The sequence below is a fragment of the Fonsecaea monophora genome, assembly GCF_001642475.1.
Source record: "Fonsecaea monophora strain CBS 269.37 chromosome Unknown Scaff177, whole genome shotgun sequence".
Lineage (NCBI taxonomy): Eukaryota > Fungi > Ascomycota > Eurotiomycetes > Chaetothyriales > Herpotrichiellaceae > Fonsecaea > Fonsecaea monophora.
The window spans coordinates 12,780-33,824 of NW_019174108.1; the positions used below are offsets into that span (position 1 = coordinate 12,780).

At 51.4% G+C, this 21,045-nt stretch overlaps 3 protein-coding genes across 3 annotated transcripts; all 3 read right to left on the minus strand.

Moving 5' to 3' along the window:
- Positions 1-629: 629 nt before the first annotated feature.
- AYO21_11706 (protein transporter SEC61 subunit alpha) lies at positions 630-1,983 on the minus strand (the record flags this gene model as incomplete). Its single annotated transcript, XM_022661590.1, has 2 exons — positions 630-1,781; positions 1,840-1,983. The coding sequence occupies 2 exons, from the start codon at positions 1,981-1,983 to the stop codon at positions 630-632; spliced, it is 1,296 nt and encodes a 431-aa protein (XP_022506100.1).
- Positions 1,984-3,128: 1,145 nt separating this feature from the next.
- On the minus strand, positions 3,129-9,735 carry AYO21_11707 (hypothetical protein; the record flags this gene model as incomplete). Its single annotated transcript, XM_022661591.1, has 2 exons — positions 3,129-9,642; positions 9,710-9,735. 2 exons carry the CDS (start codon positions 9,733-9,735, stop codon positions 3,129-3,131), a joined length of 6,540 nt encoding a protein of 2,179 aa, XP_022506101.1.
- Positions 9,736-10,617: 882 nt separating this feature from the next.
- Positions 10,618-15,396, minus strand: AYO21_11708 (hypothetical protein; the record flags this gene model as incomplete). The annotated part of the gene is made up of 4 exons (XM_022661592.1): positions 10,618-11,551; positions 11,600-11,829; positions 11,880-14,906; positions 14,959-15,396. 4 exons carry the CDS (start codon positions 15,394-15,396, stop codon positions 10,618-10,620), a joined length of 4,629 nt encoding a protein of 1,542 aa, XP_022506102.1.
- Between the last annotated feature and the right edge of the window lie 5,649 nt (positions 15,397-21,045).

Genomic DNA, 21,045 nt, shown 5'->3' on the forward strand with positions numbered 1-21,045 from the left:
GTGGCGAGGAAGATGCAAGCCACTTGGAGTCGAGACAAGAAGGCCAATGGACCACCCTTTCTACCAGACGGACCTAGTCTGAGGGACTACATCCTCTTCTCCTCATAGGGGAGAGCCGAGTTCGAGACGAGACGAGACGAGACAAGCACGTTGTATATAACATGTATATACTATATACATACTATACACACCATACCGTACAGTTCTGTAGATAGCATCGAGTTTGACATATTACGTTACAGGACAAGCACACCCACCAACATGACGAGAACAGGTCGGCTAGGCTAGGCTAGTCAAGGCAGAGCCAGTCAAGGCAAGGCCACATACATACACACACACACACACACACACACACACACACACATAAGGATGATACTCGGTACTATACAAGGAATGCTAGGCAAATGGCCAGACCAGACCAGACGTGATGAAATTTTCCCTTCGTTGGTCGCCTCCAGCCCCTATTTCCACTCGGGCTCCTTTCATTGTCTGAGCATTTCCCAACCCTGACCCTAAAAAAAAACCTTTGGCTATGCAGAAACAGGGCGCGCACTTTTGTTCTCCTAGCGTCTTTTAACATGCTTGTAGTGTATGAAAAAGCTCAACTCTTCAACACCCGGTCAAAGGTTCTAAGCAATCAGTCCCTTCAACCCTTGGCCGAAATCTCCCTCCTTGGCCGCAATCTCAAAGTACCCATAGATGATTGTCACCGCCAGCAAAATCCCAGTCCCACTCCCGAGCGCTCCAAGCATGTCACTTGCCACGGACAACGCCCCAATACACGCACCACCGAACGCAGCCGCAGTGGGAATGACTCTCTTCAGCTCCTTGTACATGCTCTGCTCACGATGACCTGCCATGACCAATCCTTGGTCCTTCAGGGTCTTGGCCACGTCGCGTGGAGCGCTACCAGACACTTCGATCCATGTCTTGGAGAAGACCGCGCAGGTGACAATGATGAACGTGACATAAATAACGGTGTGAATGGGGTCGAGCAGAGCGTCGGTAAAGTTAAGTGGTGGGGACATGTAGTATGCGATGCCACCGCTAGCATACAACTGGGACGAGCCCTCTTTTGGTTCCCACGTTCCAAGAAGTTTCACCAGCAAGTTGTCGGAGAAGCGGGTGTAGAGCATCTGGCTGATCATGAAAATATTCGAAGCCAATGCGGACTGAAGCATGATGGGCATGTTGGAGGTGTAGAACAGGCGGACGGGATAGGAGCCTCGCATGCCGCGTTGACGAGATGACTTTACTGGGATCTCTACCCGGAAGCCCTGAAGGTAGATGACGGCGGCAAAGACGGTCAGGGTCGCCAAAAGATTCATGATATTTGGGAGGTGTTGGCGGTAGAAGGCTTCACGGAGCGCGCGGGTCTTGTCTGGCCAGGTGACAAGCAGGTGGAAGAGGGCAATCACCGCACCTTCGAACTCTTTCCCGCGACCTGTATCAACCGTAGTCGGGGAGAAGGCCTTCCAGATGATGGACTCGCAGATGTTTGTGGCAATGAAGAGGGAAATACCGGATCCAAGACCGTATCCCTTCTGAAGGAGTTCGTCCAGCAGAATGACCACCAAACCAGCGATCACCAGTTGGACGATCAGGAGAAGGCAGATTCCAGCACCGAGATCGCTTGGTTGGCCATAAAGACCGGTGAGGACAAAAACGCAGGCTTGGCCGAACGACAGAATGATGGCGAAGAGTTTTTGAGCCGTCTGATACAATTCGCGGTCGGACTTGAGATCGAGGTTGACGTCGATGAGATGAGTACCCGCCAGCAGCTGCGGAGTCACGTCAGTTACATCTGCTTAAGACGACTGAAGGGCCGTTCGCGCATACCTGGAAAACCATGCCCGAGGAGATGATGGGTGTGGTACCCAGTTCCATCAATGTGCCCCTGTTACTGGCCAGCATCATACGCAGCCAGTAGATGGGATCTGAAGTGTCGGACGAGACAATGCCATACAGAGGCATTTGGCTCATGACCAAGAAAATTAGGAGTGTACACTACCCATTGCAGCCCAATCATTAGCCTGATGTTGCTTAACCGTGTCGCGATCATTCGCGTGGTTTTGGACAGGATGCGCTCTTACTCCTGTCCACATCAACTTCTGGTTGAAGGGGATTTTGGACTCCGGGGCCGCCACCTCCGGCAGGAGGGGGGTGAAGGGTTTAATGAGGTCGAGAAAGCGGACTGTAGTTGTTGTGATCAGCAATTTTGTCCATTGAAAGTGCGGAGAGGAGAAGAGGGTGAAGGAGGCACGCACGGCCACTCATGGTTGCTGTACACCATAAAACAGCTTGAGGGCTGTTGGGGAGAAAGGGAAGCAAGAGGGAAGCAAAGGAGTGCAAGAAGAAGGTGCGGGAGCAGAGGAAATGGAAGAGAGATGGAGGACACTTTTCTCCTGAGAGCTTCGATGAGACCTTGCAATTTGGCTGCGATGTCAAAGGACACTTGGACAAACCTCCATGTCACAAAAAAGGAATCTATGCCGAGAACAACTAAGTGTGCCAAGAACCTTGGATCTCAGCCTCGCTCAGCCTCGCTCAGCCTTGTGCAGCCTTACGTAGACAACAGCCCCGTCACCGATGAGCATCAAGGACTGGGAATTTACCTGTCGAGGACACCATGAATTTGCGAGTCCAACACACTATGCGTTCCATAGATGCACAATGCTTGCGTTCCGAAAGTCTAGTTGGTCGTGTCCATTTACATATCTCGTCAGAAGGTCTGGCGGTTTCCGACCTCGCTGGGTCTGGACTTCATGATCTATCCGCCCTTGGAAGTCCGAGTCTGCCACTGAAACGCCCGTCGCTATGCAGATGCTCCGCTCGATACTTTTCCCATGCATGATGATGTCCGTGTTCATCATGTCCCCTGCGGCGTCAGATGCTACAATCATATACAAGAGCGTCTTGTAGACTGGCCCGCTGCATCCACTAATTACATTCCAGCTCATGCTATGTATTCCTGAGTAGACAAAGTCTACCGACTGCCTCTTTCATAGAATGCAAAAAAGTCGATATCAGCTCCACAACAATCGTGCGCGCTGATGGTGGCTCTACCATGAGCACTGAAAGCAAGACTCTAAGGCCTTGTATCTTGAAACTGTCTGTTAGTGCCGATCTTATCTTCGTTTCATGAACATATCATCGGCGTTGGTCTTCTTTTTCCTCACCATAGGCGGACGGCCACCCGGAAATTTTGGCGGTTGACCCGATGACCCCGGTGGAGCGGCCTGTCCAGGCGGTCTCGGAGGTAAGCTTGGGTGACTTTTGAGCACATTGACCGCGCCAGATACTGGAGATCTGTTTTCTTGTTTGGCTCTCGGCACCTTGGCTCTCGTCGATTCACTACCAGAAGACTCGTCTCGCTTTCTCTTGACCTCTTTGCTCGATGTGATCGAGTTTGAGCTTGTCATTGAGGTCTTCACCAAAGGAATCTGCGCGTCGTGTTCACCAAGTTGTTTTTCTGCTCGATGCTGACGTGCTCTGTCTCTTCTTTCACCATAGCGGATCTCTTCTCTCCGCACCCTCTCTTGTTGCGCTTTGCTGAGTCGCTTGTCCAAGGGGGTCGTACAGTGATCGGTGGCATGGCCTACTTCCCCGCAAGAGAGACATCGAGGCTCAGTGCATTTGGTGACGGTGTGACCAGGGTACTGGCATCTCTGGCAAATACCAATTGACCCAGCCAAGGCCTCTTCATTGTCACAATCAATCGCTCGATGCTCATAGGACCCACAAACTGTGCAGTTACGGAGGTCGTTGAGGCCGTTGCTACCGCCAGAAGGATTGTAATCGCCAGAGTCAGCTCTTGGAGTCGTAACCACGGTCTTAGGTTCCATAGGCCGTGATCCATTCGAAACAATACGTCTTCCAGTTGTGCTATCGATGTTGGGGAGATCTCGTTTTCCTACCAAGGGTCCTGAGTCCTGTCGCTTCGGCTCTGGTCGAGTGAAGGAGGCTGTCGAAGGTTGTCTTGAAAGAGCGCTTTGTGGCCTGTACGATGACGGAGTAGCTTGATCCACGGCACTCATCAGCCGAGAAGCGTCTTTCCGTTCTTTCACCGTTGCTGGTGCTGGTTCTTTAGAATCTGGCTTGCCACTAAATTGTCGTTCGGCGACTGTGGGAGACCTCACAGTTTCGGACAAAGAGACATTGCAGTCAAGCATCTCAATATCGTCCTTCATCAGGTCTTCCGTCAATAGCTGTCGGCTGAGCAGCCTGGTCAGGTCACCATCAGTGTATAAATTCCTGGCTTTGGCATCCGTGACCAGAGCACGCCAGTACTCGCCTCTCACGAGTGCTTGCGAGTTGCCCAGAACCCAAAGAGAGGATTTGGCGCGGGTTAGACCCACGTTCATACGTCGTATGTCGTTAAGGAAACCAATTCCTTGGGTTGAAGCTCTGACACAAGAGAAAATTATGATCTCACTCTCTCGACCCTGGAATGCATCTGTCGTGTTGAAGTCAATCTTGGAGTAGATAGCCTCGCCATATTGATCCCTGAAGCGGCGTTTGAGTTCGTTCAGCTGGCCCTTGTATGGGGTGATGATGCCAATCTTTCCTGTAAAGTCATATTTGCGCACATCTGTCGTCAATCTCCGGTACAGTTGCATGGCGACGTTGATCTCAGCAACGTTGACCAATGAGTGCCCCTTGCTTGCTGCTTGACTCATTCCTTGAACATCAAAGAAGCGATAAGGTGCGAAAATTTCACTGTGGTGCCACGGCTTCCGACGAAGCTCGGCCATGCCTTCACCGTCCTTCAATAAGGAGTCGTAGAAGGACTTGCTTGGGAACAGACTGATTTCCGGATGCATACGATATTGCGTATCGAGAAGGTGTACATCTTTCTTGTGGTTGTGTTCCATACGGGCGAACAGACTCTGTTCATACTGAAATTTGGCTGCTGTGCGCGACAGTACGGTTGGTGGTAATTGTTTCGGATCGCCGACAAGGATGCACTTCGAGCATCCATATTTGAGAGGAATCAATGCCGACAGTTCAATTGACTGCGCAGCTTCATCGATAATGACTGTCTCAAATTCGACATTGAGGCCCTGGAACAACTCGTGTCCGCTTCCGCTCAGAGTTGCGCACAGAACATGTGCCGAGTCCAGAATCTCCTGTTGAATTCGTTTTCGACTGAGTTCTACGTCCCGAGACGCAGTGTTCTGCTTTTCTCTCAGGTCGTCGATTTTGCTACCCAGCCCGTTTTGCTTCCGGCGAAGAGAGTCCATCAGTTGTTCGTCAGTGGTTGGGACTGACTGACCTTTGCCTCGGCGATCTTGAATCGAGTCTCGGAGATTTCTCAGTTCTTCTGAGACTTCTTTATGCTGCATCATCAGTCCATGGATGTCTTCTCCTGGGCCCCTGGGTGCGGCGGCGCTGAGCTTAGCGTTGACCAGCTCCTCAAGAGTCACGTCTTTGACATTAGTGTTAATCACTTCGCTGCGACCCAAGCGAACGACTGATATCTTCTCAAAAGTGCCGTCCAACATTGTCACTCCCGTCTTGAACCGCATCACTAACTCGTCCACAGCGGCGTTGCTTGGAGCACACACCAAGATCTTTTTGCTGGAAGATGGTGGTCGCGCCGCGGAAGCAGCTGTGTTCGATCTTCCAGCGCTGTTATCTTGTCTCTTGACAAAGCCCGTCAACATGGCACCAACAAGTGCAGAGATGGTTTTGGTCTTGCCGGAACCGGGAGGACCCTGAATCAAAGTGAATGCATCATTGTCAAGGGCGGACTTTACAGCTTTAGCTTGCGCAAAGTTGACATTGTAAGTCGTCTTGATCGGCTGGAGCACTTCTTCCGCATAATCAAGGATGGGTGAAGGTTGCGCTCTGATGATCTCGTCACACAGATCATAGTACTGTAGGGCCATGAGCGCACCATACTCCCTCTCCAATGGTGTCAGTGACAAGATCTGCACACCGTAGACAACGGCTTTGTCGTTCAGGAATGGGCGTAGCGGATTGTTTGCAGCATTCACTCGATAGACGACTTGGACTTCTCCTTTTTTCCTGGAAATCTCTTTGACTCTGGCCAGGCAGTGAGGCTCGCTGGGATCCTGATCCGGTTTGCTGGCTTTGGACAACAAAACGACATCCGAAACCCCGATGCCGAGATCCTTCCCCTCCGAGAAAGACATCGAGGAGTTGATCTCAAAGAAGCTGTCCACGATCAGTGAGTTGGCAACTTTGACCTCAAAGGCTTTGAAATTGCCCTCCTCCCGTGCCGCACGAAAGCTCTGCCAGCCTTCCAGCACCAGCAGTGGCTCAAACGTCTTCTGATAGTCCTGTGCAGTTCGGAACGTGTTTGTGACAAGGGTGTAGTCATCCGTCATAGAATTGGGAGGCGTATCGGTCTCTGCAAAGAAGTCCCAGCCAAGGATTGTGCGATGCAGCTCACTTAGGTCAGGGGCAAGTCGGGCACGAATATCCTTCTGGGTTCGTTGTTGCTTGATCTTACGCACAGGGCCAGCTGGGAGGGGCTTCCTCTGTCTAAGCTGATCACGGACTGTAGGACCCCTCGACTGAATGCCAAACAATTCATCGTCCGAATCTGAGTCAAATTCAGACTCGCTAGACACCATGAGACTGTTTGGACCTGCCGAATGGTCTTTGCCCACGACTCCCAGCCCAGCAAGTCCTGAACCTTGTCCGCTTGTCTGAGCACCAATTCCGGTTTTGCCCTTTAGTTTGAGAGCAGCCTCCTTGTCTCGGAGTTTTCGGGCTGCTTCTTCGCGCTTCCGATTCTCAATGAAGGCCTTCGCCTCTTGCGCCTTCTTCGCCTGAATGTCGATTGTCGATGCTGGTGCAGTCTTTGGGATTGCAGGCGCCTGCTGCGAGAGCAGGGATTTGATCTTCGTCTTGTCCTTGGCTGTGACTCTTGCTTTGTGAGTATCAAGTGTTTTGCTGGCAATCTCAATGAGGTCCTCATCAGCGATGTCGTCGTCTCCGAATTCGTCAGCGCTACGATCCCTCGACTCTGGGGTAGAGATTCTTGAAGCGGCAGCTGAATCGGTCCATTTTCCCAGATTAAGCGTCGCTTGCTTCTTGATGGCCGGTCTTCCAATTTGGCGGTCAAAGTAGTCTTCCAGAGCCCGTACTAGTCGAGCTTTTTGTGAGGCTGATAGCATCGTTCTGACGGTGCTTCCTGTCGCCACATCCTCCACGTATGCAAGACCTTCACTGTTGGTCACCACAGCCCGGAGTCGCTTGAGTTGATACAGCATATTGCAAATTAATGATACTAGCGTGTCGGCCAAATACTCGTCCCTCAGTCTGAGCCATTTGCACATGGTGTCTAGAGCACTCAAGGGTGAGCCTATGTTCTTCTCGCTGGTGCTAGCCGAGTCCAAGAGCGACTTTCGAATCTCGTCAGCCTTGTCCGGCTTTGCCTTTGTCAAAACGCTCGCGAAAAGGTCGTATTGATGGAAAAGTTCTTCAGCATATTGCATGGCATCACGGCAGACCTCTTTCATGACATCCTTGTTGTGCACTTCCAGCGACCAGCGCTCCGTGTGGCCGTAGATTGTCTTCAGAGCGATCCATTGGTATGACCAATAGCTCTGTACAGCTTTGAGGTCGCGGCCCGACATCTGCACGCGGCGTAGGAGGCCATGCGTTGGGTTGCAGAGCACGTCGAGGATTTCCATACCAGTCTTGAGCATTCTGGGTACTGAGGCAAAGGTCTTGTAGTTGGCTACTCGCCTAAACAGCCAGCATACACCATATATGGTAGTTCCGAGAAAAGCGTTGATTAAATGGGCCAGAGCCTCCTTTCGACCTGATTCTCCGCTGATATGCTTGACCATTGCTATTGCTGCTTCATATATCTCCTGGTGGGGAGAAAACAAAGCTGCTACCAGAGACATGCTTGTATCTTGTTGTCTGAATAGGGTGTCCAGATGGGGTGGCTGAAATTCGGATATGCGCTCTAGTAGCTTGCTGATCATTTGGTTTACTTTTTCAAAGATAGCGTTGTACGACTTCTTTTCTTTGGCCAGGCTGTCGCCTTCTCTCACTCGGAACTGTTCCAGGCCAGGAAGAGACATGATCGCTATTAGTGCCGCAGTAGATAAAGCGCAATCATCGTCCCGCAGATTGTCAATGACTGAGGTCCAGATCTCTGGAGTGTAGGCACTTGATTCCTGCCTCCGAGATTCATTGCGACTGAGATTCTCGAAATCGAGCTTCAGACACTTACATTCCAAGGCGATTGAATTTTTGGCGAGGTTAACAGCATCTTCTCGAGTTCGGTGCTGCAGTGATTTGGCAAGCGCCTGATCTCTGGGCCGCAGCATCCCGTCCAGACGGTGACCAACCAGATTCAGGGTATCAAGATAGACTAACCGCTCGATCGGATGCTGGCTGTCCTCGTCTTCACTGGAGAAACTCATGACTGTCTTTAACAGCACACTTACAGCCTGTTCAAAGCACGCCCTTCTTGCTGCAAGGCTGAGGGAGACATTGTCAATTCTTTCGTACAACTGATTGAGGAGTGTATGTGTAGCGGGCGGCCGGTTGGCAGGTTTGAGAGAATCGAGCAATGAACTAATCCAAGACAGGACAGTCGGAGCGGAGTCCTCGGGAGCAGCTGTAGCTTCTTGGAGATCCTTGTTGAACAAAGGACTTGCGAAGATCTGCTCAATAATTGTCTGTGAGGAGATGGAGCCCATGGCCTGCCAAAAGGCATCCGGGGCCTTGTCCAGTATCTGTTTGAGGGTCGAAAGAATGGAAGGGACAGCAGTCGTCCGCTTGACCAAGTGGTTCAACGCTGTTGTGCACAAGTTCGGTTGAAGGTCGAAGAGTTTGTAGGTAATCAACCGTTCGTCGAGCTTCTGGACAATGAGGTCCAAAGCACTCCACAGTTTCGCAACATCGTGAGGATCTGAAGCCGTCTGCAGCTTCTTCTGAAGATAGTCTTTCACTGCCCAATCCCATTCAAGGTCCGTGGGACATCGATCGAGTCGGGTCCAGATCGAACTTGCCCATACCACTCTGATTGTGTTGGAGTCAAAAAGAAATCGTGTGGCTGCTGGAAGGATATCCCGCATCTTAAGCACTTTTTTCGTCTGTATCATCCTGAAAGGCCCATCGAAATGGGTTTTCAATTTCTCTTCGTCATCCAGGAATGCCTGAGATACGAGCGCCTCAAACAGAGCGTGAAGGTGTTTGGGGTTCAGTACCGCAGTCCCTCTCTTTTGTTCCGGAACACTTCGCAGCGTCTGGTCAGCAGCGTCGAGTCCCTGAACAATCCGTTGGACATCCCTTCGATTGATCAGGGCGAAGAAATTGGCAACATCATCCTCCTCGTAGTCCTCCCTAAGAGCATCCAGAAAGCCGACTTTCGCAATGTAGTATTCGCGTATGCAAAGGTCACATTTTCCCAGGGCTTCCTCGAGGGTGTCCCAAATGAACCGTTGGTACTGCTCGCTTTCTTTCCCATCATAGGCGAGGAGTTGGAGTGACGAGATGAACCTCCTCCGTCGTTCCTTGGTCTCTTCAATCCTTGCATAGCGAATCGGGTCATCCGGGTTGGGATTTTGTTCGTCGTCGTATCTGTCGGTGTCGACGTCGCTTTGCCGGGGGCAGAAGATATGGAGTCCGGGAGGCAAATTTTTGAATTCTCTATGGACAAGATGGATTCGTAAGTGCGACTGCAGTCATGAAGGGAATGCTCCGCTGGCGAACTTACTGTAAGGCTGTTATGAACTCCGCCATGACGGCGGTGGTGGTGACCGCAGCGACAGTCGAGGGCGGGAGATGTTAACAAAACGTGGGATGCATAAGTGAGATAGTGAATCTCTCATGCTGGTAGGACGGCGGTCAGGTAGACAGATCCTCATACTAGGTGAGACATTCGACCCTCAAAGAATAATGCAAATTCCATTATCCGCAGTTGGTGGAACTTGTTGCTTCGAGACAAGTCCATGTGAAAGGTGGTTCCGCAGTTTGTGAGAAGCCGCGGCGGGCGCGTGTTAACTTAAAAAGTCGCGTGAACTGTCACTAACTAACTTTACCGCGCTACACTATTTAGTTACTCTTGGCGTTTAATTTAATGGCCAACATTTGGGGGCAAGCATTCACTACTTTCACTAGCGTTGAGCTAGTAGACTAAGCGGTTAGAATGGCTTGGCATGCAACTTGTACCGAGTACATCACTTAATTATATGCGTCGATTTGTATGTGTGGCAGCTGAGAGATGGAAATTCAGATAACCAGTGAATAGTAGCTAGAAGTGGCGAAACAGAAACATTCAGTCAATTAAATGTTGTCATGCTTGCTGGATATCTACAAGACAGTAGTCGATCGTGATTACCAAATGGCGGCTCTATCTAAAAATCAGTCGCTTGAGAGTCTCGCCCTGATCAGGTGCGTGGCTTGAGTGTGGCTTTTTCAAAAAGTATATGCAGCAAAAAAAAAAAGCCTTCGCTAAATACTTCACAATCCGATAGCCTGTCTCTTGGAATGGCCCCCCCCTCTTATAATACCATCCCCAGGTTTCCATGTGGTCCTGCAACGCCGTGATTGTCGTAGGTATAGAATAGAAGACCGGCGTAAATTCGTGATACACGCAATGTGCTGTTGCCCCTCGCCGTGAGGTCACTGCACGTTCTCCTCAGGGATTATTCGAGTATTGACCTCACTAAGACCAGGTTGGGAATACTGAGATTCCATTCTTGACAACATGGCGGCGCTGGTGAAATCGCGACTCCCTTCGAAACTCGGTCTCAGCTTGTCGAAAGACTGGCGTTGCCTCTCAAATGACGAGCGAGCACGTTCCACCGAAGGTCTTCTCCGCCGCAACTTCTCGGGGGTAGACGAGTCTCCAGGATATCCCGTGATGTCGAAGGACGGCTGTGTTCTATCCGTGCCGTCACTGCCTGTTTGGCTGTGAGGGTGACGGGTAGGTGCCTCCGAGGGCGGATAGATCGGTCGCTGCGATTCCGCCATGCTTCCATATCGTGCATGATGAGCCTGCTGCTGCCCGCTCGGCTCCACATGAACTTCTTCGGGCTGTTCCGATGATGTGCCTGAAACGTCGACGATTTTGGGAGGAACATAAGCCTCATAATCGTCCAAGTATTTGAATTTACCTTGTCGAACCTGTTCCCGAATAATGTCAATGTCGTAGGGTAGGTAGTTCTTCTGGAAGTATTTCACGCAGAAGCGAGGCAGCAGACATATCACGAATGTCAGCAATGTTAACGCCCAGAACGTTAATTGCCCATAGACCTCAGCCCCAGCTTTGTAGAACTGGAAGGATGCTTCGAAAGAAGAGTAGATACCCGTCCAGGCAAAGATCAAGAGACTGCTGAGGACAGTGATCAGCACCATGAGCCAGTCCCATTTGTACGTGTTGAGAAGGATGTAGGAATTGATGACAACGATAGTCACACAGGCAACGTAGACACCCATGCGGCTTCGATCGGCAATACCTCGTCCGTTCTCAGTCTCGAAAGTCGCGGGTTGGAAAAGGAGATAGGCCATAAAGAAGCAAATGGCAGATTGATACAGGCCGTCAACCATGTATAACCTAGCTCTCGTCAGATGAAATGATCCAACAAACGGTCAATTTCCTTACCAGAACTTCACTTGCGTCCATTCCTTTCGCTCCATCCCGCGTCGGTACAACTGGGGAACTGCAAGAGACACCTTGTCGCTGACATCTTGATCCAGACAACCAAGCAGCCCGACGGGCAAGGATGTGAAGACCAAGTTTACGAGTAGGATGTAGGTATAGTCAAAGAGGTAGGTGATGTCAAAGTTGTTGTATATCTGGTACCAGAACAGTGCAACAGTCCAGACCAGATTCTAAAGACACAGTCAGTCAAGCTCAAGGATACTTTTGAATTTGTACAAACCTTGTAGAAGAAATTAGCAATACTCTCGGCAAGACGGCGGTAGGACCATCGACCGTGGACGAGAACCAAACGCTGCAGAAAGCGAAATTGACCAATGGCATAATCGGACGACATAACGGCCTGCCGCCCTTCTTCACCAGCAATGCCGACACCAACGTCAGCTTCCTGAATCATGGCAACATCATTGGCACCATCGCCGATGGATAAAGCCATGACATCCAGACCGCTTTTGACAAGCTGAACCACAGCGGCTTTTTGTGCAGGGCTAACCCGGCAACAAAGAACAGACTTGCACTGTTTGCACAACAACAGGAACCGCTGTCTCAGTTCATCTCGCAAGACCAACTTGAGCGATTCTCCATCAATGACTAAAGCATGAGTCGGAGGCGGAGGTTCGTGGATGTGCCTAGCGGCTGCAAGTTCTCCGTCTGACCCAGTCAACCCAAAGGTCTGGAGATGCTGATCGAGCAGCTTCGCAGCTTCATCAACGCTGGCCTCGGGAATATCGAACAGGATCAAATCCATCTCGTTGGAGAGCAAATTACAAGAAAATCCAATGTTGATGGCCGTCTCAACCTTGTCCCCGGTGAGGACCCAGAGCTTGATGCCGGCTTGGCCAAGAAGGGCAATCGTGTCGGGGACACCGTCTTGCAGACGATCTTCGATAGCAGTGCCTCCAAGAAGTGTAAGTTCTCTTTCAATTCTGTCGGCAACCTCCTCGAGGCGGTCCTCTCGGTCGGTCAAAGCTTGGGCGGCAAAGTCGTGATCTTTGTTCCATTCTTGGTAGAATTCTTCGTCGAGATCTCGCTCGGCCACACAGAGCGTCCTGAGCCCTTCACGGGCAAACATCTCTAGGTTCTCAGCCGTGGCTTTCCGGAGTTCTTGCTGCTGACCGCGAGCAAGCCGCGAATAAATCATGCTGTCAGCACCCTTACAGAACAGCTTGATCTTGCCATCAGGCATGCGCACAATGGCACTCATTCGCTTTCGCGTCGAGTTGAACTCCAGAGTATTCAGGATGCGGTAGGTTCGATCTTCGCCAAGTACATTAACGTGAAGGTCATCGTTGGTGCGACCTAAGACGGTGAACCCCACGTCACGCGCCGTGGCAACGAGGGCAGCTTCATCGGGTGACTGAGCCTTGAATTCGATCTTTGGTGGATCACCCGGGGTGGTTTCCGTGATGACCGTGTGACAAAGTGCCAAAGCAAGCATAAAACGTTCTGTCGCCGCTTGCTGTGCTTCGCCCGACTGCCCATTCAGATCAGCTACAAAGGTTGGAGAGATGAAAGTGAGCTCATCGTCGTGAAGATAAGGATTGTCGTAGGTCTTGCGGAGCAACTTCAACATCTCCACGCGTGCGTCTGCAATCTCTTGACGCACTCGGGCGGCCTCAGCCTCGACATCAATCCCTTGTCTTCTTCGCATCCCTGCTTCAGCTTCGGTGTACGCCTCGCCGTATGGAACTCCGTTGATGGTGCACTTTTTGAATTCCATAACATTCTGAGTCAAGGTTCCAGTCTTGTCCGAGAAGATGTACTCAATTTGTCCCAAATCATCCGAGATGTTCCAACTCTTGGGGGTACAGGGGTAATCAAGCCTTTCGTAATACATATGGATATCGGACCAAATGAAGAAGGCTTGAATGGATCTGACAATCTCCAAGGTGATGTACAAGGAAATTGGCACCAAGTTTTGGAACAAAATCAAGGCGGCCCAGAAAGTGATGAAGCCGTCGGTCGGGGGATTGCCGCCAATTGAGCCAAACTCGAAGAAGTTCAGCGAGTTGTCGTTTCCGGCCCAGGTGACGCCTTGCACGATACCAGCAACCAAGCACATGAAGAACAGGATGATAAAGTTGTAGATGACGTTCCAGTTCAGCTCCCTAGCTATCCGTGCACGTTTGCTGGGTGTGATGCCCGAATTTAGCATGATTTTTGTCTCACCCCCAGTGAACACAACCACCCCGAGAATCCATTCGGTATTTTTCAAGCTGCAGCCACGTAGGAGCATGTTGTTGATGGTGATAGGTTCTGCCATGTCATGAGTTGGTGCGTCAGGGTTCTTGGGGTCCTGTTGTTGCCAACGGGCCACTCCACTGTAAGAATACAAGTTCGGGCTAGGCCCTTCACTATCGATCATGAACTCGGCGAATTCACAGTCTTTGGCATGCTTGACTCTGCGTCCGGCCTGAAGGGCATGCCGAACCTTCAAATTTGTCTCGCCATCCAAGTTCTTCGTTTCAATATAGCAAGCACCGTCCGGATCAGATGTAGAGAGGACAACGATGTCGGCTGGGATTGGCTCGTCATTGTAGATACGGACAAAATCTCCAACCTTGACATTTTTCCAGTAGTCTTTCTTGAATCGGGCAGTATCAGGGACTTCCTTGTGAGGGTTGATCAAGCTGCCGTAGTCCTTCTTAGGGGGGGCAACGCTCTTCCTTTTCGAGGAATTCTGGGTTCGGAGCATTGAGGGGGCGTTGTCTCCGGCAGCGCGAGCTTCGTCCGCCGTTTCGTAGGAGAATGCGCTACTCGGAGGTCCGCCGTTGACATCTGGAGAGAGGCTTGATCGATAGCCCGGGGAAGGCACAGGAGTCATTGCAATATCTTCGCCGGTCTGACTCTGGGAGGAATGGAAGGATTCACGCTCTTCCGAATAGATCGAGCTTCGAATAGTGTGTCTCGTGGCGATCGAATTATTTCTCTGCAAACCAGGGTGATCGGTGACTGCATCTTTTTCAGATGGTTTAGGATGACCTTTCCTCAAGCTCTTTATCCAGCGATATGTCGAGATAACCGATCTCGTGCAGGTCTTCTTCACGCGCCTCCAGAGGGAGATATCGTCATCCGAAGAGTTGACATTGTTCCAATCTACCAGTCGATAAACGGGTGAGTTGTTGAGTTCGGTGTCCAGCACCGTCCTGCGCCAATCCTCCACTGCGTCTTTGATTGCGGTCACCGTCAGGATGAATATCAGGGGGACGGAACCGAGACCAGGATTCGAGGCTCCGAAAATGGAGAATATCTGACATTGTTAGACATTTTAACCGTGTAAAATGATTCCCACAACAGCTTACACTGAGGATAACAGTAAAGAAAAAGTATATATTAGCGATATTGTGGAATTGAAACCACAAGTTTTTGGGCACGAAGCTCAGGGGGGTATATTTTGCCGTCCTAATCTTATTCCGCGAGTACTGGGCTATGATATGGCCATCTTCTGTTTTCGCTTCGGGAGGGAGAGGTAAGTTGACGTAGATCTGGCGCCCGTGCCCGTGCGACTCCTCCTGTATTTGCTGCTCGCCGAGGGGACTCTCGTCCGTGACCAGACCTGAATTCTTGGGGCCGTCCGGCTTTTCTTCGTAAGTCGACACGGTCACTTTGGGCACTCTTTGAAGCAGGGATAGTCTTTTCTTCGCTCCGCTTTGGCCAGGCTTTCGGGTTGTAGCCCAACGCATTCTCTTGACCGGTTTCGAGACGCTGGTCTCGCCGCTGGTAAAGTGTATTCTAGCCATGATGCGAATTCAAGCGGAGGTGTTGTAGAGATCCAGCAAAGGGGGGAAACCGTCACCCCGAAGGCGCGGGGTGTGGCTCTTCTGTTATCGAGAACCAACCAAACAGAAACTTTTGCCAAAACCGCAATCCCAGGTATTTTCCGCCGTTCTGGGACGTTTGAGGAAACTCGTGGAGACGAACCGGGTCGATGGTCGACTTCCCGCGTTTTGAGGCTGGGGAGGAGGGAGATTCGGAAGAGTCGGCTCACGTCAGCAGCCGGAGAAAACGCGCATCGTTGAGGAAGGAAAAGGAGAGTCGGTGGCAGCTACACTGTTGCGCACAAAAGGTCGAAGGTATAGAGGGAAGAAGATAGGTGGTTGACAAAGGGACGGCGAGAGAGAAGGAGTCGGGCGTGAGCTTGAAGATGCGATGTACACTTGGATCTAAGAGGTATGGGGGCGGTTGGAGTATAATCCTCGGAGGGTTTTTTTGCTTGATAGACCGAAAACTGCACTCCGTACTCGGTAACGTGGTGTTCGCCCCGGGGCTCCGCTGTCGCTTTTGCGAGGACTGCGTGAGATGACTGGCTGTGCAACGCAGAAATGGCGACCAGGCACAGAATAGGCTGGTAAGAGAAATGAGGGTATTCGAGATTGGGCAGGACGCAATGCCAGATGCCAGTAATGCTAGTAATGCCAGTAATGCCAATAATGCCAACGCGCACACGTCCCTGCACGCCTCTCAAGCCCCAGGGGCCGAAGCGTGTGAAGCGTGTTGGTTTCAGGTGGTGGGTGCTCAGGTTCCTAAACTCCGGCTTGTACCGAGCACGGACGAACAAGACAGTTTGCCTAAGATTTTATGCCCAGAAGACAGCGAGCATGGGAGGGAAAAAAGGGGGGAAAAGGGGGGGAAGAGACGTTCCTGTCTGCTTCTTTTCTTTCCACTACTGCAAGCATTTCAACTCGATAGATACTACCACTACATGACCGAGCATTCGTCCAATGATGGCATCAATTCGACACTATTGTGCACACCCGCATTGTTCACTCATCGACTTCCTTGTGCCTCTTTACCCTTTGGTCTTTGGCTGGTGCGCCCAAGCTCCCGAGCCCTGCCGTCGACGAATCAATGACTAGTAACAGCCATTGCCCAGTGCTACGATTCTCCCTTCGGGGCCACCTCTAACCCTTGTGGGCGACTGGCCTTGCCTCTCTCCGTTGTTTGTGCCGCTCGACGCTGACCAAGCATGCTCGATATCTCCACGAGATCTGACGTTGGGCTGGGCCAGACAGACACACGGCTTACCCCTCGAACCGCTCTCTCCACGTACTCGTTACAGCCGGTCACGTTGAGGCGCAAGAGGTGGATATGATGGGTTGAAGATCGTAACAAGACCTCAAATTACTTGGGACTTTATTTGAAACACGATTAGAAGTGTCTTGTCTCCGATAGAACCACTCCGCTCCGGAGTCCGGACTGGGGGGGTTCATCTGGTGATTTTCTTCTAGAACATTAGAGAGCAAAATTTGAGCAGAAGATTCACGGGGGTTGTCACTTTTATCCTTTAGGCAAGTCATCGATCAGGCTGAGTCAACAGATGCACAAAACTGCGGCTGCGGTAATCCGCATTTGCCCAAGCCACCTTGAGAAACTGAAGAACTCACACTCATCGATGACAAAACTTTCCCCTCATCTGCCTGTGGACAATCTGCTACCAGAAGGGACGCCTGAAATGTAACACTGCCCGGCTCCTATTACTCGCACGCATCTCCATCTCCGGAACACCGGGCCTCCTTAGTTACTCCCAAGATCATGTCTGTGCACTGTTTCAGCTTGCCTCCGACTTTGTTCCCGTCTCTCGCATTTATTCAGCATAGCTTATGGTTCCTCTCCCAAAATTGTCACAAGTCTCTTGCAAGTAACGGACAGTATGTGAACAACAGTACCTGGAGAAGGACGAGCATTGACGCAGACCTTGCTGTATCGATAGGAGAGCAAGAAGAGGTTATCGTAGGCAGCGGGAACTTGTCAGAGACTAGTAGCTTTGCACGCAACCTTGAGCGTCGTCACTCTGGTGAGGACTAGAACACCGGTGGTCCACGACAGTTTCGGTCACCAATGTAATGGTCCGTTGAGCTGGTCATTCTCACACGCAGACGAAGTTAGCATATCGTCACCAGAAGTCAGATCGAGAGAGCCCCTCAGCGCTCCCTTGTGCGCCAATATACGTAGTACCCCATAGCCACCAGACCCCCCCTTTCGATGAATCATTAAGCAAGCTTCAGGATTCTGTATAAGCTAATTCGAGCCGACTCAAAGCAGGGTGTGTTGAATCTTGCAGTCGACACTGTCACATAAGATGCCAATGGCTGTAGTATCCAGGTTCGGTTGCAAGTCCTTCGAGAGATGCTACTCCCACCATGCGCAATAGGTCCGTAGGCCGGGTCGGCGCCGAAGTGAGCCGAGAGGGCATGTCCTGATCTGAAGCATTCAGACTTATAGTTGTGTGCGTTTAGGAGAGTCCCCACGGGTATGGACAGTAACTGTGTAAGACTCGGTGCCGAGAAACGTGACGCTCAAGACGCCAAGCGAGATATAAGGGAGCTATGGACGAGGTCCCGTGTGAGAGGAATTCGACCTTATTCAGGATGGCGAAATAACAATTTCTAAACCCAGATTTTTAAGCAGCAAAGGCTCAAGGTGATCTGCAGGAGATGGGGTTAGGCACGGCACACGCTTAGGTTAGCTTTGCTTGTGGAGGATCAAATAGCAAGGAGTACCGAGTACGAAGAGGAGATAACGGACAAAAGAGTAGCTCACGAGTTGCTTGGTACTTGTACCAAGTACACATGTACCCAGGCAACCAGGCCCAGGGGATCTGCGCCACGGGGTTGGATTTTCAGGACACGCACCAGCAGATCCTGCTTTTCTGCACCGAGTCGCTGACGGCATGTTCAAGGAAGATTCCCTGTCGTTTTAGATTACCATTTTCGCTTTTTCTGGAGCCCACCAGCCACAGGCAACCTTCCCGGGTTTCCCGGATAAGGGGATATCTCGCTTGCCGATAACCCTTGACGCGAACACGCTGCTAGGTGTTAGGGGAACGTTGGACAGAACAACAGCCGTAACTGCAATAAGCCAGTGCTGGTCACTCCCACGAGGCCCCCATTGTTGAGACGACAGAAGAAGCCAACCCCCCCGGTCACCACGTCACCGATATCAATGCAGCCAAACTGGTAGGACGCGGTTAATGTGTGAGAGGTCCAGAAAGCGAGGTGGAAGAAAGCGATCAGTCGCCAGATGGGCTTTTACAGAGCACTGCTGTTGCGGTAAATGGCACAAAGAGGTATAAAAGATGCCCTAGTACTCGGTCGTGTCAGTCCTCTGCATATGTCTGTGCTATCATCACAGTTTGACATGGCGTCGGACCTTTGGAAGCTCCGAGCCTGAAGTTGACTGTGCCATGGTTGTCAAAGCTCCACCGCCACGCATCAATATCAGGTACGAACCAGTCTTCTTTCGGAGACGCTCCTCGATCTCCACTGGTGCCACTGGCCTGAAGATGACGCCAATCCCTCGGTGGCGCTTTGAATCGCTAGCTGCATCCATAGCAGTACGTAACTGTGCCTTTCTTAGCTGAGGAGTATCTTTTTTTCACCAAGGCCTTCCTATCGCTGGACCGGTGGGCGTTGATATCGGAAAGCGGTGTGCTCGTCCTTGTACAAAGCAGTGTCATGACTTGGATCTTGTGCGATCGTCATTGCAGATGGCCAGGCTCCTGAGGAGATGAAACGAAAATAATGTGTCCCGCCGCCCGGAATAAACTGGGGAGTCAAATTTAGGGTTGCTACGTATGCAAGTCTCAGACTAGACCGGATATGCAGCCAGGGGTGTATCCAGATGTACCAGATCCCCCCATGTTCATTGGGGTATTCAATTTGACCCAGGACATTGTGTGCGGCGCATCTCAACCTCACAATTGGCAGAGTTCCGGCCGCGGTTGTGGAAATGCAACGCAGATGGCTGAGATGAATCCGGTCCAGTGTTTAAAGGGATGAGTCTGTGCCGCAAGCATACGCCCCGCGCTGTCGGTGAGGCCTCTCATCATTATTGTTGCAGCACATGCCAGTGCCCGCATGGTGTTTACTTTCAGTTGCTGTGCAATAGGCCATGGGAAGCGGGCGGATGGGGCATCCTTCACCATTATTGCGCCAAACGGCATTCAACATGTTGGCCTTGAACAAAATCCGACCAATATCGACCGTCAAGACTTCCTAGCTTGAAGATAGGACTTTTTTCCACAAATTTCTGGTTTGTCCTTCGTTAGGCGATATCCAGTTGCATAAGCTAGCGAAGTACCGGAGGGGACAGAACAAGGTAAAAATGGATCTGGCTTTCGAATTCTGGATCCAAAGAAGCTGGAAGTGGAGACAATGGCCAGAGACCCGGGGGGCGACAAGGCGGGTGGCGGTGATAGGGAGCTGGCTAGTCGAGATTCATTCCAGGTAAAGCTCGTGCCCTATCTCGGCAGCAAGACAATACCATGGCACGCATGGGCCTCTCACTCAGCTCAGGATCGTCAACAAGGGACAAAGTGGCGCTTCCACCCGGACCATTCGGACAGCGTTCTCATTGATCAGTCCACAACGGCGTCGACAGGACAGCACCGACTGCGACTGGTGTTAAATCTCGTTCTGTTCGAGAAAGTTGTGAGGTTTCCGGATATAGGTCCCCCTGAGAGGTAGTTCCATGTTCCCTCCTTGATTGGCCCCTGCAGCGTGCTCGAGAGGAGAGGTGGATTTCGATATACTCGTACTCGTAGAGCGCTAGGACGCTGTTGGGGAGGGCCACCCGGACAATGTACGTACAGTATTCGTACCCCGTTTGTACCCAGGTATTCCTCTTCTACATTACAGGTCCTGTAAGACGGACTTAGTTGTGTTCTTGGTATAGGGAGAACAGTTACGGAGGATCTTAGCGGAAGTCGAATCCGACGACGGGCGGCGACAACTATTGGGATCCATAGCACCATGAGCTGAGCGTCAATGCCTTGGTTTGTAAACTCGGCTCAGGCGAGGGCTTTAGCCAGCACAGGCATAGTTGAGTCCGATCCCTTGTCGTGGTCTCGCGCTGAAAGGTATGCACGTATGCCAACACGCGAGGTTGGGTTGCTGTGCGCTGCGCTGCGCTGGACACAATTTTGTCGGGCGAGTAAAGCAGCGCAGTGCCTGAACGCCCTCGCACCAGTGGTGGAGGGAGAACCGGGGGGGTGCCACTTAACTAGGTACTGGCGGTGCCGGGGCAGTTTGAATTATTTTTCCCAGCGGTTCCTGGCCTATCCCTCGTCTCGTTTCGAATTGCGCATCACGATTGTTGCGCCTAAACGCAGCCTTCGTACCCTATTCTGTCACTGGCCACCGCTCTGCTGCACTCCACGACTCTTCGACCCCCCCAAATTCAGGCGCAACTCCGAACCCTCACCTCAACCCTCCCTTTCAATCACATCTGCACCGCGACAAATCTACGCCATCACCTCTGTTGTACCAACTCCCTCTCCTAATTCTCAAACTCTCTCTCACTTCTCACTCGACGACGTTCGTTACCTTAGCTCGAGCATCACAACCCTCGTGCTGCACTCACATGGCAGCGCTCCTATAGCACAGCATTGA